The following is a 16,632-nucleotide window of genomic DNA, read 5'->3' as shown; positions in this document are numbered from 1 at the left end:
ACATATTATTCACTTGTTCGTTAATCAGTAGCCTTTTCCTAAAAGAGCAATTTTCATAGATTTCAAAGACTCCTCCATTGCATCACATAGCTTGTGCGAATCTGGTATGATTGTAGGGTCAACCGCTATCGAGATTACCATCTTGTCCGCGTAACTTTGGAAATGGATAAGCAATGCCTGTCAAACACAAACATAAATTTATTAAGAACAAAAACAAAGAAAATTATTAAGAAGAAAAAGGTTGGACTAAGTTAAATATTATCAAGTAGTTCTTTGGCTCTTTACATACTTGTGCGTGTCCATAGACGCTAGGAGCGATATAAGCGATTGGATGGCCATGTAAACTGATTTCTTCGGTTGGGCCATTGACGTTTGAAATGAATGCCGTTGTGCTTAATAATAATCGATTGAACAATGCTGCTCTTATCTAAAATGATAAGAGTCTTAGACCATGATTAACCCGGGGTTCTTAGAATGGAGTTCTTAGCGGAAGTTAAGAAACTGTTTCTTAACTTTTAACTAAAAAAGTTAAGAAACAGTTTCTTAACTTCCGCTAAGAACTACATCCTAAGAATCCCGGGTTAATCCTGCTCTTATGTTATAAGTTCCCCACTTTCTCACAGCGGAAAGAAATCGAGTATAACGATCATTTTTATATACCTTGCACCAAACACACTAACTATGAAGCTCATAATCAAATAAAGTATAGGAGCATGAAGAGAGTTTTTCTTTTGATCCATCGTGGATTTAGCTTTCTATAGATAGACCAATGGATCAGTTTCTGGACCAATCGACAGTGGTAAAACAACTATGTTGATAAGGTTTCCCCATCTGCATTTAGAATCTTTTGCCATCATATCTGCCAATGGCTTCAATCATAATTGCCTCGTGTCACAATACATGTATTTTTTCTATATCTTTGAACAATGGTGTATACAGTGTATTCAAAGGTGCATGTTTCTAACCTGGACTCCAATTTCCGACCTTAGGTTTACCAAAATTCCTGCACGAATTCGTACATTACATGGAATATTATTTAGAAGCGGTCTTGATGTTCCAGCATTCCCATTCGTCTTGTCTTTTATTAGGTCAAGAAGCAACACGTAAATCCAAAATAAACATTAAGACATATAAATCACATGTAATATGTTTTTATTGCAAGTCGATATTTACCATGTGCTACGTTTAGATAGCGCGAGAGAGCAGCTTGCGTAACTCCAAGTAAAACATCGTTGATAGTCTAGAGATGGTCACAAGATCAGGAAACAAGAAAAACACTTAATTTGTTTGTGAAAGTGTTGTCTTTAAGAAATTATAGTAAGTATTCAAACCGAAACTATCTAAACTTAATTACCATGTCCATGATGTCTTTTATAAGGCTTACGTCATTTAAAGAAACAATTCGATGAGAAAATCTCTTCGCATTGCTCTCGGCTTCTGCACCACCTTTTAGAGACGTCTCTGTATCCTTCAGAAACAACACCGTAGCCAAGAGTAACAGAAGATCTACAATGGTATTCCAAATCAATCTCACTGTGGCATAAATGGCAAACATCGAGCTTAAGAACCAGCCTGTGTTTCTAAGGCCGTGTGACACGTTTTCACGTCGTTTAAGGATAGGAATAGTAGGAAGCGCTTCAGGGTCTGATGATTTATGAGTACACGCCAAAATGAGAGACATACGTGACATTCCATCTCCCAACGAATGGTGAGATCTTATGAGACCGGCTGCTTCTGCATCAGATGTTTTGACGTTGAGGATGTGGATATCCCACAAGGGTCTTGATCTATCAAGAGGAAGCATTGTAAGTCGTGAAATGTAGTCCTCTACGAATTTGTTTCCTTGGTCACCAATTTCGTCAGGGTCTATGTCTGGTACGAATACATGATCTTCTACATTGACTAGGGTTTTGATCCATCTTGCACCATCCTCAGCCTGTGACGTTAGCTCACCGGAAGCCAAGAGAAATTGTAGGAATTATCAGGCGACAAAATGTTTAAAACGCAGGTACACTAGTTAACGTGTATTCTTTATATTTGAAAAGGGAAATGCCGACGAAATTGACCGCAACATTCGAGAGGGAATATACGATTTTATGTTTTTCACAAATACTATAATATCATCACCCATAAAATAAAAGTTTCAGTACAATTCGAGAGAAGATTTTGTTTAATTTCAAACTTTGAATACTGCTCTCGTTTACTCCCTCTGGATTTAAATTTACGATATTTTAAGTATTTCACACATGTTAAGACAATAATTATTTGCTATTAATTTTGTCACTACAATGAGTTTTAATGCATAACCTACGACAAATAAATTCCCTAGTAAAGACAAGTTGCATGTACCCGACCAGATAATTATTTGCTATTACTAGATGTGTTTGTTTTTCAAGATAAATTTGGTTACTCAAAAGACACTTTACACTTTGGAAATTTTTTAGTTTTGGAGCCACATTTTTAACGAAAACCAATTTAGAATGGAGCCAAAACCAAAAGAGTATTTCACTAATCTTCTATATATATTAGCAATATGGATTGATGCAAATTAAAACTTATCAATGGCTTTCACAGATTTGATTTAAATTTACCATTTCAAAATAATGAAAGAGAAGCTTTGTTTGATTTGAATAAAAGTCCACCAAGAAATTCAACTACATCGGATGATGGTGCAATTATTCAATTTGATGAAGAACTGGAAAATCATTCTTTTATGAATTCAGGTATATTTTGTTTCCTTATTTTTAGTTAATTATTTATTTTGTATTGTTGATATATATCTACATATTACTTCTAATAATTTGCTACTAATACATGTCAAGAAATATTCTCTTTTTTGGATAAATCAAGAATTATTCTCTATTTTTAATAATTTTATTGGAGTTTTTAATTTTTAGAACATAATGGAATACTGTAAACTGTAACTGATCATCGCTGTTTGATCGATTGTTTACATATACACAAGAATCACAGAATAATAATTTTTGTTATCTTAATAATTTAATTTCATGCAATAGTCATTAATAGTTTGACTTTGAAATTTCTTTTACCCATATACATTTATCACTTTTGCACAGATAAATATATATTCTTGGAAGTTTCATTTTTATAAAACCAAAATGCATTAGTTAAACCTCAAAATATCTTACATTAGTATACAAGAAAAAAAGCTACAACATCTTACATTCGTATCCGGAGGGAGCACACTAGATTTTGATCCAAGCTTGGAAAGCGCGGGTTTGTTTTGACATTAAAAAAATATTTTAAATGTATTTCGATATAATATATTGTATAGATCCAATCACATTTATTCGGAACCACGAACTAAATTGTACCAAACTGAAAATCTTGAAACTAAAAATAAATTGAATTTCATAAGTAACGGAGAACCAAAAGGGTAAGTGAATTTTTAAAATACAAATTCTATACTTACTAATATTAATTACTTTTAATTTCTAAATAACCATATATTTTTAAAATACTATATATAAACCGAATTACCCAAAAAAATCTTTAAATTATTAAAATTATTCAAATTATCTGAGATTTTTATCCGAACAACCGAAATTACATGATATTTAAACTGACAATCCCAAAGTATCCAATATTTTTACCTATAAATTTGTAATTATCTGGAAAACCAGAATCAAACCATAACTTAATTGGACCGAGTTTATTTTTTGCATATTAGGCGATTCTCAACTTTGCTAATGAACCAAATAAAAGAAAATAAAATAACACAACTAAAATCAAACCAAACCAAACTTTGTGAATAATTGTCCTAAATTTCGAGAACCAAAACACCAAAACTCAAAATACTCAAACCAAAACATAATGCTAAAGACTAACAGTCCATCTACATTTAAATAGTGCAAAAAAGTATTCTATTTTTACAAATTGTTTAATTCCTTTTAGTAGGGATACATATGTGGTTTATAGACGAATTATAAGCAGTGTTTTTATCCGATCATGATCCGTGGTCGAACTGATAAACCCTATAGCCATATATAATATGGATTGGCATATGTTCTTCATGTAGCATTCTATCAGAGGTTCTACCAACTTATATATTTTTACAAAATTTGGATTTTAAAAAATGATTTATTAAAAATCTGATAAAACCTAAAAAATCATAAGTGTATAAAATTTAGTATAAATACACATAAGAAGGCCTAGAATTTTATAATTATATAAAATGTAAATTTTAGTATTTTACGGTTTAATAACATGATCGAAAAGTGATTAAAATTAAATTATGAATATATGCTCAATCGGTCAATAAATTATGTCACATATATAAGGAACATAAATTGAATAATATGCTTTGAATATTTCACATTTACGTGTTAGAATGAGATACATATATTTCACTGATATTACAATACCAAAAAATACATTTCATAATTTTTAGATGAATAAATAAATGATAATGGCAAAAAAATATAATATTGAAAAAAAACCAACGATATTTCCAAAAGGTATATCATGTTTTTATTGTTTTGATTGTTAGAGAAAATAAAGGCAAGACCAAAATATAATGAATAGATGCATCAACCTTTCAAAGGTATATTTGAAATAATCCTTCCCTTTTAATAGTATAGATTTATATAAGATATCTATTGTGAGAACCAAAATTCGCACTGTCAATTTCCGTCAAATTAGGAAAGATAAGAAACCCTAAATTTCCCAGAGGTCTCTGATATATGCTAAACCATACGCCAAACAATTAGAACACGAAAAACAAACTATGTATTAAATTGATAGAAACGAAAAGAGAGCAAAGAAAATCTTATTCTGAATTTGCGTATAAGCGTTTACAACAGGTAAAATCTTGGCCGTAAGAGCTGTCGGCGAAATCCTAGTTCTAACAACCTAATACTTGAAAACCTAGTTGAGTTGCAGCTCGATAACAAAAACGGAAAATTGCATAAATCGCTCTAAGTGCTAAGTTTTATGTGTGTCCAAATTCTCTTTTTGCGCCTCTTGCCTTCGCATCCCTTATATACTCCTCCTAGGTCGGTTTGGGCTTTCCTTTTTCGCTTCTGTGTCGAGTTCATCCTTCGGCGGAAAAAATCCATTTTTCCCAATTTTCATGATTATTCTTTGAAACTTTAACATTTTCCTCAGGAATTGACATTTATCTCCAAACTTGACATTTATCTATTTATCTTTTCTCGCGAATATTCAATAAACTGTCATAGCAACTTCGGGCCAATTTCTCGTTAAAAATCGTAAGTGGGCTTTTGCCGCATTCTAGATCCTTTGGTCCGTTTTTCGACGAAAACGTTTTTATGATTTTTTTCGGAAGAGTAACCCCCAGTACGACGCCAGTTTTACGAGATGATCCAACTCGGCAAAGGCGAGTCTGGACAAGACTGATCAAACTCACCGTTGGGCGAGTTAGATAAACCACTTTCAACACACCCAACGGCGAGTTGGATCGGACAATCCAACTCGCCGTTGGGCGAATTGGCCTTGGCTAATCCAACTTCTACGATGGGTCGGACGATGCTGGTTTGGTTGTTCCGATGTTTGGGAATTGTTCGTTCGACGGTTTGAATGGTCCCTTGTCGGGTTTTAGTCTTAAGAATACCAAGTTTTAGTTTTCCGTATTCTTATTTTCTTTTTAGGAAGGTTTTCCGTATTCTTATTTTCTTTTTAGGAAGGTTTCTCGAGAACTTTTCGACATTGATTTTGACTCCAACAGTTAGCCCCACAGCTCGCAAGTTTCGAGCTCGATTCTTGCGTGCGGTTAGGTAGGTTAGGCAAGTTGGGCAGAATCAATGGCCGAAAGTCCGAGGTTCAATAGTAGATTTTATTTTCCTATAAGTATGTGGTGTAAGTTTTCAAATTCTTTACTTGCTCATTTCCACAAGAATCTCTTAAGATAGAAATTTTTTTTTTCCCTCTCTTTCCCTTTGTCTCCCTTTGTTCTTGATAATGTCTTTTGATCAAGGAACTTCAGAGAGAGCTTTGTCTTCGTGTTTTGATCCCGAGAATTCTCGAATCCATGGTGATGAAGTCGTTCCGGAGATCGAGTTTGTTGCACATTCCGTGGATCCTGATGAATCTGAAGCATATTAGATCGCCACATGTAATAGAGAGATTCCTCCTCCCGAGCTATGGTGTCCCATTCGACCTTTTGCCGAGATAATCGCTGGCAGGCACAGCTTTTGTCAAGTTCCGACGAATGTTGTATTTCGCCTGCCTTGTGAGGGAGAGAGGGCTGATAATCCTCCTCGAGGATATTTCACTTTGTACGAAGCGCATTTGCTGCGTAGTCGTTTGTGATTTCCTATCCCGCCAGCTATAGTGGAGATTCTGGATCGTTCTGGTGTTTCGATAAGCCAGATTTCTCCACTTGGTCTAAAGCATATTGTCGGGATGCTAGTTCTGGGCTATGAGCGGGGAGTGGATCTCACCGCCGACTATCTTGAGAGTTTATTTTGTTTGTATCGGACGAGAGTTGAAAATTTGTACGATTTCTGGCTGCGTCCTTGGATGGCGATAGGCAAAGGCTTTGCTACAAACGATCGCGGCTGGAAGGACTACTTCTTTTTTGTTCGCCTGGACGAAGCCTCGAATTCCGAAGAGTGTCTTCCTGTTTTCAGGCGATCGTGGGGAAGGAGAGGTAATGAGGCAGATCGTTTTACTATTCCATTATTGTTAGTATTTAACTTTACGTTTGCCTTTCAGTTTACGACCCCATTCCTTCGTTACCGGAGGATTTATTTGCTGTTTGAAACGTCCTACGTGGAGGTCCGGTTTTCTGGGGTTACTTTACTTCGGCAAGAGTCTGTGCAGCAGTGGCGCTTTACCGACCGCGATCTGGTCCTTCAATCGAGGAAGATGCCGAGCTGTCTGTAGAAGATCCCATCCTGTCCGGTTTTCACGCACAGGGACGGAGCAGTGGTCTGGGATAATCCGGTGCTGCGCATGATTCTTACCGGAGGATTTATGTTTATTTTTGGCAGAGTGTGGCCATGTTTCTATGTTATCGGGACTGGCCGTATGTGGCTTTGAATCCCTGCCGCCGGGCGACTTTTTCATATAATGAACTACGATATTTATGTTTAAAGAGTTTGTATGTTTTCGTAGTTGTAGAGGGAAGAATGTGAGTTGTCATCTCATACCTAACTATTTTGATAGATCGTCGTATTCGCTGTTCGTCTTGGGCGAAGAAATTCGATTTTTTTTTCAATTTTACGAAGATTCGTGAACGTAGAATATACAAAGAGACAACTTTTGGGATCTCGTATCGTCAAATACTATGCTTTGAGATGTTAAAGACCAATGTGCTGGGAATAGAGTAAGACCTAGGTTTACCATATATTTTAGGGTGTGCGATGACTACTTCGTCTTACATATTCCCGTATGCGATCTCAACCTGATTCGTACTGATTTAAAGTCCACGATAGGTTCTTGGCTTATTCAACTTGTCTGGTATAAATCGAGTATCTCTCCGATGACAGTTTCTAAGTCTCGGAAGTGCTGACCAAAAATTCTGAATTTTTTTTATAGCGCACTATTTATCCTTGTCGGATGTACGAGTGACCATTTCTGCGAAGAGGAAGGTCGGTTTATGTTTGTTTAAGACGGCTAAAGTATTCGTCGGGGCCAATCAACGAACTTTGTTAGTTTATAGTCGAAAATGGACTGTTTTAGAGATTTATTTGATGTCTTGGAAATATACCTTCAGAAGTTTTTACGACGTCTCACTTTTCTAAAAATACGTTTTTTCCTTTGCGCAAAATGATTTTTACGTTTCTTGAGGACAAGGTCCGAATGAAGATTTTGACCTCGTGGCCGAAATAATTTGTTAGGAATCGTGTTTTCTAAGGTATTGCTTCTCTAGACGAGAAGTTTGTGGGTCTCTTGGAATAATTTGTGTTGCGAATGTTTTTATGTGGTCTGCGAGGTTCTTTGAAAGTATCTGAGATTTGATAGGCTGAATTCGTATAATTCCCGTGTCCGGGCCATACGATTTTGCTTTGTACATAAGCATTTTTAAGCGAATCGCCGACTGCTATCGTGGCCAAAAGCTATTTACAAGATACGGTAAAGTGAGTTGCGAGATTTTATAGGAAATCATATTGAGTTTTTCTTATTATAATAAAATTTTTAAAAATGTGGGAGTATACGAGTATATGTATACGTACCCACTCCCCTCCCCCCTTTTAGAGAGGGGGATAGCTGAACTCGTCTTGTGACGAGTTGCCTACGTACTCCTTTCGGGGATCAAGCCATCTCGTAGTTCAGTTTGTGTCGTGAGTGTTTCTTACTCGTTTGGCGAGATTGCGTCGGACATATTAGTCGCGGTGACTGTTACTGGATTGACGATTTCTTTCGGATTTGATTTCTCTGGGATGTATGAAGCGATGACTCGGGAATTTTCATGTTTTCCGCGGCCGTTGCCTGAGTGAATGATTTGGATCATTCTTCTTCGAAGCTTTTTCAGATGTTAGCTGAGCTGTATTCGTTCATTTCGGTTTGACCATAGAGGTCATCGTGTCTTGTCGTAGTTTGTGTTCGGCTAGGAAGCAAAGTCGCGACTGTTTTTGGCATCCCCAGATTACAGCAATTCCGTTGGGAGTCGGGAATTTGATGCCTAGGTGATGTGTTGATGATACTGCCTTCATGGAGTTTATCAAAGGCATTCCCATGATCACGTTGTAGATGGCAGGGAGGTCTACCACCGCGAAGTCAATGATTTTCGTGATTTCTTTCGCCATCGCCGGGAGCTTAATCGAGTCGAGCGTCATTGACGTTATACCGGAGAACCCGGTCAGCGGTTTCGGCGTTGGTACTTCACTGTGCTTCCTGTGTCGACTAGGATCCTTATGACCTCGAGATCCTTGATTACGAGATCAATAACGAGCGGTTCACAATGGGGCTGGTCGATTCCGCCAGTCTCTTCCTCCTCGAAGGTGATCGCGTCGTTTAGTACGTCGCAGGGCAGAGACGTGGCCGGCCAGTTCGCGCTTGTTTCAGTGTCATGGCAGTTTTGCGATCCGCCGATGATCATGTTCACTCTGCGATGATTATTGTCGTTTTCTTTGTAGTCCTGCCTTCTTCTACGTTTTTCGCCTGATTGATTCCCTTGAGAAGGATTCTCTGGGGTTCTATCAGTTTTAGGTGGGCGATTGGAATCGCCGATGAGATCCTTGATACCGGTGACTTCAGAGATTTCTCCTACGAGTAATTTTGCGGCTAACCTCGCGCCTAGTACTTTGCAGTTCACGGCCGAGTGTCCTCGTGTCTGGTGAAACCCGTAGAAGACGAAGTCATTGTATCCCGAATTTTGAGTCCACGTATTTCCTGACGTCCTTCCTTGTTCGGAGTTAATGGCATAGTTATGCGCCCCCTGGAGTTCATCTCCCTCGTGATGGGCGTACTTGTCGTTAAGAGAGTTCCCCTTCTTAGATTGCTGATCTGATGCCGCATCTTTCGAGGATGTTTCTGTCGACTTATGTTTTCGCGACAGAACTTTCATCTCTTCTTCGATGGTGATGTAATCTGCCTTATGGAGGGCATCTTGGATTGTCCACGGCTTGCCGAGAGTTATCCACTTTCAGAATTTTGACTTGTACCAGAGTGTCTCCTTCTGGGTAAGGCTCCAGAAATCGACGTCAGAAGTTTCTCTATATATGAACATAGAGTATTGTTTGAGAAATTCCGAAGCGAGTTGACGGAAACTTCTGATGAAATTTCGCCTAAGGTGGGAAAACCACTCGAGCGCTGCTCCCTAGAGATTTTCGATGAAGAGGCGGCGATGGCCAGCGTCTCTTTTGTTTTCCTTTAGCTTGGCCTTCCCCATGGCGATCTGAAAGGTCTGCAGATGCGCCTTAGGATCGGTGGTACCAACGTAGTTAGGGATCTTATTTTTTCCAGGTTCTGAGACCTTTGTCTCGGTAATGCGAGCGGTGAAGGGAGTCTTTTGAGCTTCCTCGAGGAGCCTGTCAATCTCAACTGCGGCACTGGTAGCGTGGTGAATTTGAGATTTCACCGCCTTCACTTCCTCAGCCGTTTTCGTGATGTAATCACGGAGATCGCGGATTTTGTCGAGATAACCATCAGCGGCTTCCCGAGTTTGTCGGTGTTTGCTGTGAGTGATTTGAGCATGTTCCTCGGCGAGTTTTTCTTGTTCGACCCAGAAGGTGTTTTCCTCTTCTTCTGTCATGGGTTTCTCGGACGAAAAATCTAGCCGATTTGTGCGGCTCCTGGTCGTCGTTAGAATGATCGGACTGATTGCTGGACTCCAAGTTAACTCGTTCGACCTCGTACTCCTCCGTTTCCTGCACGGCGTGGAAGGTTTTCCGAGTTTTTCCGAGTCAAAGCATAGGTTATCTCGCCAGGGTATTCTCCTGTAGGGTTATCCTGTGTGCTCCCCGGTCTGTCGAGCGGAGTCGTAAAATCAAGTCTTCTTCCGCAAAGCTTCGTAGCTCCACGGGGGAGGATGCCTTTGGTTCTCGCTGTTAGGGTTTCGACCTGTTTGGCGAAAGGACTATGAGCTTTTCCTGGTCCTCCAACTTCTTTTTGAAGGCGGTGAACATCTCCTCGAACGCTGCGGTGTTAGCATTAGCGTTGACCGCAGACACGTTCACTGCTGGAGTGGTGCCAACGTTCTCGTTGTCGTTGATATCTCCATCAATATGAGTTTGTGGGTTGTCTGTTGCCATGTCTGATCGAGCGTCTGCGGCTGAGAGTTAGATTTGATCCGTACCCCTCCTCCTTCTAGCGCCAAACTGTGGGAACTGAAATTCGCACTGTCGATTTCCGTTAAATTAGGAAAGATAGGAAACTCTAAATTTCCCAGAGGTCCCGGATATCTGTTAAACCACATGCCAAGCAATCAGGAAACGAAAAATAGACTATGTATTAAATTGATAGAATTGAAAAGAGAGCAAAGAAGATCTTATTCCGAATTTGCGTATAAGCTTTTATAACAGGTAAAGCCTTGGCCATAAGAGCTGTCGGCGATATCCTAGTTCTAATCACCTAAGACTTGAAAACTTAGTTGAGTCGCAGCTCGATAACAAAAATAGAAAATTGCCTAAATCGTTCTAAGTGCTAAGTTTTCTGTGTGTCCAAATTCTCTTTTTCCACCTCTCGCCTTTGAATCCCTTATATACTCCTCCTAGGTTGGTTTGTGCCTTCCTTTTTCGCTTCTGGGTCGAGTTCAACCTTTGGCGAAAATATTTCATTTTTTCCGATCTTCATGATTATCCTTTGAAACTTTAACATTTACATCTGAAATTGACATTTATCTCCAAACTTGACATTTATCTTCAAAATTGACATTTATCTCTTCTCTCGAATATTCGATAAACTGTCATAGCAACTTCGGGCCGTTTCTCGTTAAAAATCGTAAGTGGCCTTTTGTCGCGTTTTGACCCTTTGGGCCATTTTTAACGAAAATGTTTTTACTATTTCTTTTCGGAAGAGTAACCTCCAGTACGATGCCGGTTTTACGAGATAATCCAAATAAATCATATAGTGAAGATAACAATGGTGTTAAGTTAACCATTATCGTCTTTATACGATTGACCCGAACTTATATGCAAAAATAAGCTTTTGTCGTTTTTCCGTAAACTTTCAACGGTAACTCCGATTGAGACGAAACAAGACAAAGTTTGACCGAGGCCTGAAGGGGGGAGTTCTGGAGACGAGAATACATTGTTCTGGACAGATCCAACTTGGCAAAGGCGAGTATGGACAAGACTGATTCCACTCGTCGTTGGGCGAGTTGGCCTTGCCTAATCCAACTTCTCCGATTGGTCGGACTATGCTGGTTGGTTTGTTCCGATGCTCGGGAATTGTTCGTTCGATGGTTTGAATGGTCCCTGGTAATAGTCTTAAGAATACGAAGATTTAGTTTTCCGTATTCTTATTTTCTTTTTAGGAAGGTTTCTCGAGAACTTTTCGACATTGATTTCGTCGTTACCGATTTTGACCCCAACATCTATACTATTAAAAGAGATGGATTCTTAAAAAATATACTTATGCAAGGTTGTTGTACCTATTCATTTTTAGTCATACCTATTAAATACAACCATATATTATAACTAACCTTTATTATAGCAAACCAAATGATATCATATAACATTTTAATAAATTCATTATTGTTTTATTGAATGTTTAAATAAATTCCATTATTACTATGTTAACATATTGGACATTAATTAAACTATAAAAAAATCACTGTTTATATCATGCGTTATAATATAATATAATCTCATCACATTTCGTATAGATCATATTATACAAACTTAAAAATTATATGATCACTACGACAAGAAAATATACACTTACAAACTATATATAACCATTATGTACCATATCAAAAAATCGTAGCTTTCGTGATTGTTATAATGTGAAACTATTATCAAATACTTTATTCAATCTTATGTACTATTAAAAAGTAAATGAGAAGTTTAATCAAATTTTTATAAAAAATCTGATGATTTTTCTGGATTTTATGGGGTCGACCAATGTCATATCACAGGTTAATGGCAGATTTTATAGATCTATAGAATTTTTAATTAACAGGTTTTCACTAAATCCAAACAGTTTATATGCAGATCACTGCGTTTACCCGTTTGACTGCATAACTGGCTCGGATATAAAAACAATGTTTATATTTAAATTCGTCTATAAAATACATATTGTCTCCCACTAAAATTAGTTAAATATTTTGTACAAATAGAATGCTTTCTTGACGCCATTTAAAAAAAATATCCTAAGAATATAATTTATAAACTGAATTACTCGAAAAACCGAAGTACCTAAATATTGCTTTCCAAAGTTTAAAAAAATTATCCATGGATGCTGAGGTCTAATAGTGGTTAAGCTTTTGTTTTTTTGGTTCCAAAGATAAATGATCTATTTGGTTATTTATGAACTTCGGTTTGGTTTTAGTTTTGGTTTTTCGGTTCTTCGGTTCCGGATAAATATGCCCATAACTATACAATATCTTATATAGAAATTCATATAAAAGAATTCTCTTAATACCAAAAATAAATCCGAGCTTTCAAAGTGCGGATCAAAATCTTGTACTTTATTAATTCAACATAGAAACCACAATTTGTATCATACATTACTTGATCATTATAAATAAATGTAAAGACAAAAATATGTCTAAAACATTATTTAAGAAGTCATTTTTTCTCAAAATTGTTTGTGTCATCATCACATCTATTTTCAATAAAAGCAATGAAATGACTTTATAAAAATTAATATTACATGACCTGTTTTTATTAAGACATGGACAATTTAATTTATGAAATTTGAATTTTTTTTTGTGAAATTCGTTAAATGTAAAATAACTTATATGTATCACCATATGATAATTTTAAACTAGTAACATAATTATAAATACTGAAAAATTCTTATCAACTTAGGAAATGGAAAAAATTATTAGATATTTTTATATTCGACCACAATTAATTGTAAGTGCATTTTTACAACAAAACAAAACAATACCAATGAATTGCCAAAATGTCATAGATAATCAAATGTTTGAATTTTACTTGAATTTATTAATTGGTGGCAAATACAGATAATTAAGTGTTTAAATTTAGGGCCCCTTAAATTTATGGGTTTTTTCTACTCATATAGCTAAAATCTAAAAAAAAAAACCAGTGTAGTATATTAAAATATACATTAAGTTTTCACTTTTAAAATTTAATATATTTATTATCATTGCACATGCCGCAGCATTAACCTCCTAATTATAATTAAATGCAACGTCAAAAGCACATACAAGTTTGACTGAAGGGCAAAACAAATGCAAACACGAAGATAGACTTATTGTGATATGGAATTATTAGTCTATTGATAATAAGTGAATGTTGTAATTAGAACATCTCCGTGACGACTCTATATTTTAGAGTTTGAAAATTTTTGTATTTGAAGTTTCATTTTTCTTCAAATGCAAAACTTCAAATTTAATTTCAATTTTTTTGTATTTTACACTACAGTCTTTACATTTATTTTAACTAGTATAAATTTATAAAAAAAATTATAAATAACTAGTACATATATAAAAATATTACAGTAATATTAATTAATAAAATCTTACACTAAAATCATATTTTAAATAGAAATAAATAATAAATATTTAACTACAACCAAAATATCACATTATTCCATATATTCGGTTACACAAAAATTTTGTGGACAATATTTAAGAGATTTTGGAGGTTCTCAAGTAAATTTGCCAAACTATTAGTGTTGTTGTAATATTTAAATTTTGTAATAATTATGTATTTATGTATCTTTTTAAAAAGTTTTTTATTAAGTTTCTTTTGTAATATTATTGTTGTCTAATTCTAGTTTAAAATATTAGAAATATTATTTTAAAACTTTTATTAATTTTATGTGTAAAATTTGAATATATAAGAACAAATTTGAAATATTTATGATATATAAAAATTGAAGGTTTAAAACGATGAATAAGAAAATATGTAAGAATCATAAATGTGAAGTCTAATTAATTATAAGGAGCAAAATGCAAATAAAAAGATGAAACTTTCAATTTGAAGTTTTGAGTGGTGAAAGTTTCACTTCTCAAAACTCCAAATTTGAAATTTTAAAGTTTCTTTTTGAAGAGCAAAAAACTTTATATTTGAAGTTAAAGAATTTTTTTAGGAGACACTCTTATACAATAGAGAGAATACTAGTATTATCTCCCGTGTTAAGCACGGGTCAGTTTTAATGTATTATAAATTATATAATCACAAAATTATAATGCCTGTCAACAGTTTTTTTTAAAAAGTATTATGTTAGACACATATTTTATAAATCTGTAATAAGTTGACACATAAACTTAGAAGTTACTATATTCCAATAGAGTAGCTGGAAATACTAAAATCGTTTTTGTGATTCTTTTGAGAAATGTATATATCATATATGTTTTAAAGATTGTTTTTATAGAAAGGTGAGATGTATACCAATATTAAAATATAGTATATAAATATTGAAACATTCAGTTTAGTTTGTAAATACTTTTAAAGTATAAATCGAGAAATAAACATAAAACATGTAAAGTTATTGATCAAAACAAAATAAAGAAAATCCTGAAATTAAAAAAAAAAATCAAAATTGAATTCAGAATATTTTACCATCTGAAACCAAAGCTGAGTTTCATCCTTTTTATAATTTTAGATATAGATGTGTATACATTTTTCAAAAAAAAGTTTGAATATCTTTTCATGTTGAAAATAACTTCAGCTTCTTATATTAATACTCTGTGAAACAGCGTTCTGATTTATTTATTAGCAAAAAAAAAAGCTCTGCTTCTTGTTTTTCGAAGAAGAAGAAGAAGAAATATGGAAAATAATTGTTGTTTGAATGTTATGTGAGAGACAAAACAGTTGACAATGGAAGTTAATGAATTAATCATGAAACGTGATAATGATAATCTGAGTGAAAATATGAACTTTTTTGCAGTTACAAAATATTTGAAATGGAAAATCGTGTTATTTTTTGTCTACAGAAAATTGTAGTAAAAATTTAATTTTTTGAATTTTGTAAAAAGAAAATTGACATGTGTCAAAATCTGATTGCACAAATGACTTGTGCTTTAGTATATAAGGAATGCGCTAAAGGAAAAGCTATATATAGAGATTCATTGGGGGCAGAGTCGAGGAAAAAATAAACATTGGCGTAGGGCATCTAATTTTTTTCTTTTTGTAACTTGGTTCTATTTTTTTAAAGTTTTTAAGCATTTATTATGATTTGTTCTTTTAATTAGATGTAAAAAAAATTGGTTTAAGAGCATTTATTTTTAAAAAGTTTTAAGCTTTTCTTATGATTTATTCTCTTAATTAGATCTTATATAAAACAACTTTATAAACATAGCATCGTTAGTAGTTCTATGGATAATAAAAAAAGCTAAAAACAGATATTAGAATGAAAACATGCATGGTTTCTTAAAGAAACCAAACAAAATATGGAAACAATTGTTTTTCCCCTGAAAAATGGGTAAATGATTTGTTCTTGGTTCTGTTACACTAAACTACAGTAGCTTTATTATTGTAGATTCATAAAAAAAAATAGTATCGCTTAGGGAAGCTGTTAGTGCTCGCACGGCTTTGATTGGGAAGGGGGTTGCATATCGTGATTGAAGCAACCATCTTGCTATTGTTTCCATATCTTATAAAACTCGGGCCTTGGTTCTTCTATGTGAATTTATGTGTTATATCGAAAAGAGAAAAAAGCAGAGGAAATGCATCAACCATGGCAAAACAGAACATATCAAGGGTTACCAGTATGCTGGAGATACGAGGATGTTTGGAAACGTTTTGCTTCAAATCATCAAGAATTACATCAGGATTAATCTTAGTTTTGAACCCAACAATGATCACGGTGCAGTAGTCTGTTCCGGATGATTGAAAAATACGTGCCATCGGGCTGAGCGGTTCCTCCTCCTCCTTTGCCATTCTCCTTTTCTGCTTCTTATATGTATCTTCAGTGTTTTAATGTCTGTTTTGTCTCTCATATTTCAAAGTTATGCATATTGTAAATTTATAAGTGACAATTGCATTTAATAATATAAATTGGTTTAAGAAAAACAACTTGGCTTATCTGCTTCTAACGCCATGCACGTTGATATAGATAATAGTAGATAGA

General features: G+C 35.0%; 1 protein-coding gene across 1 annotated transcript; it reads right to left on the bottom strand.

Annotated features, from left to right (window-relative positions):
* Positions 1-24: 24 nt before the first annotated feature.
* LOC106417281 (wax ester synthase/diacylglycerol acyltransferase 7-like) lies at positions 25-8,762 on the bottom strand. Its single transcript, XM_048768011.1, has 5 exons — positions 8,577-8,762; positions 1,355-1,936; positions 1,174-1,240; positions 966-1,003; positions 25-177 (listed from the first exon to the last, which is right to left on the bottom strand). The coding sequence occupies exons 1-5, from the start codon at positions 8,760-8,762 to the stop codon at positions 25-27; spliced, it is 1,026 nt and encodes a 341-aa protein (XP_048623968.1).
* Between the last annotated feature and the right edge of the window lie 7,870 nt (positions 8,763-16,632).

This window comes from Brassica napus, chromosome C9 (genome assembly GCF_020379485.1).
Source record: "Brassica napus cultivar Da-Ae chromosome C9, Da-Ae, whole genome shotgun sequence".
In the NCBI taxonomy this organism is placed as follows: Eukaryota; Viridiplantae; Streptophyta; class Magnoliopsida; order Brassicales; family Brassicaceae; genus Brassica; species Brassica napus.
Note: the sequence above shows the minus strand (reverse complement) of the source record. Positions and strands in the feature narration are given on the sequence as shown.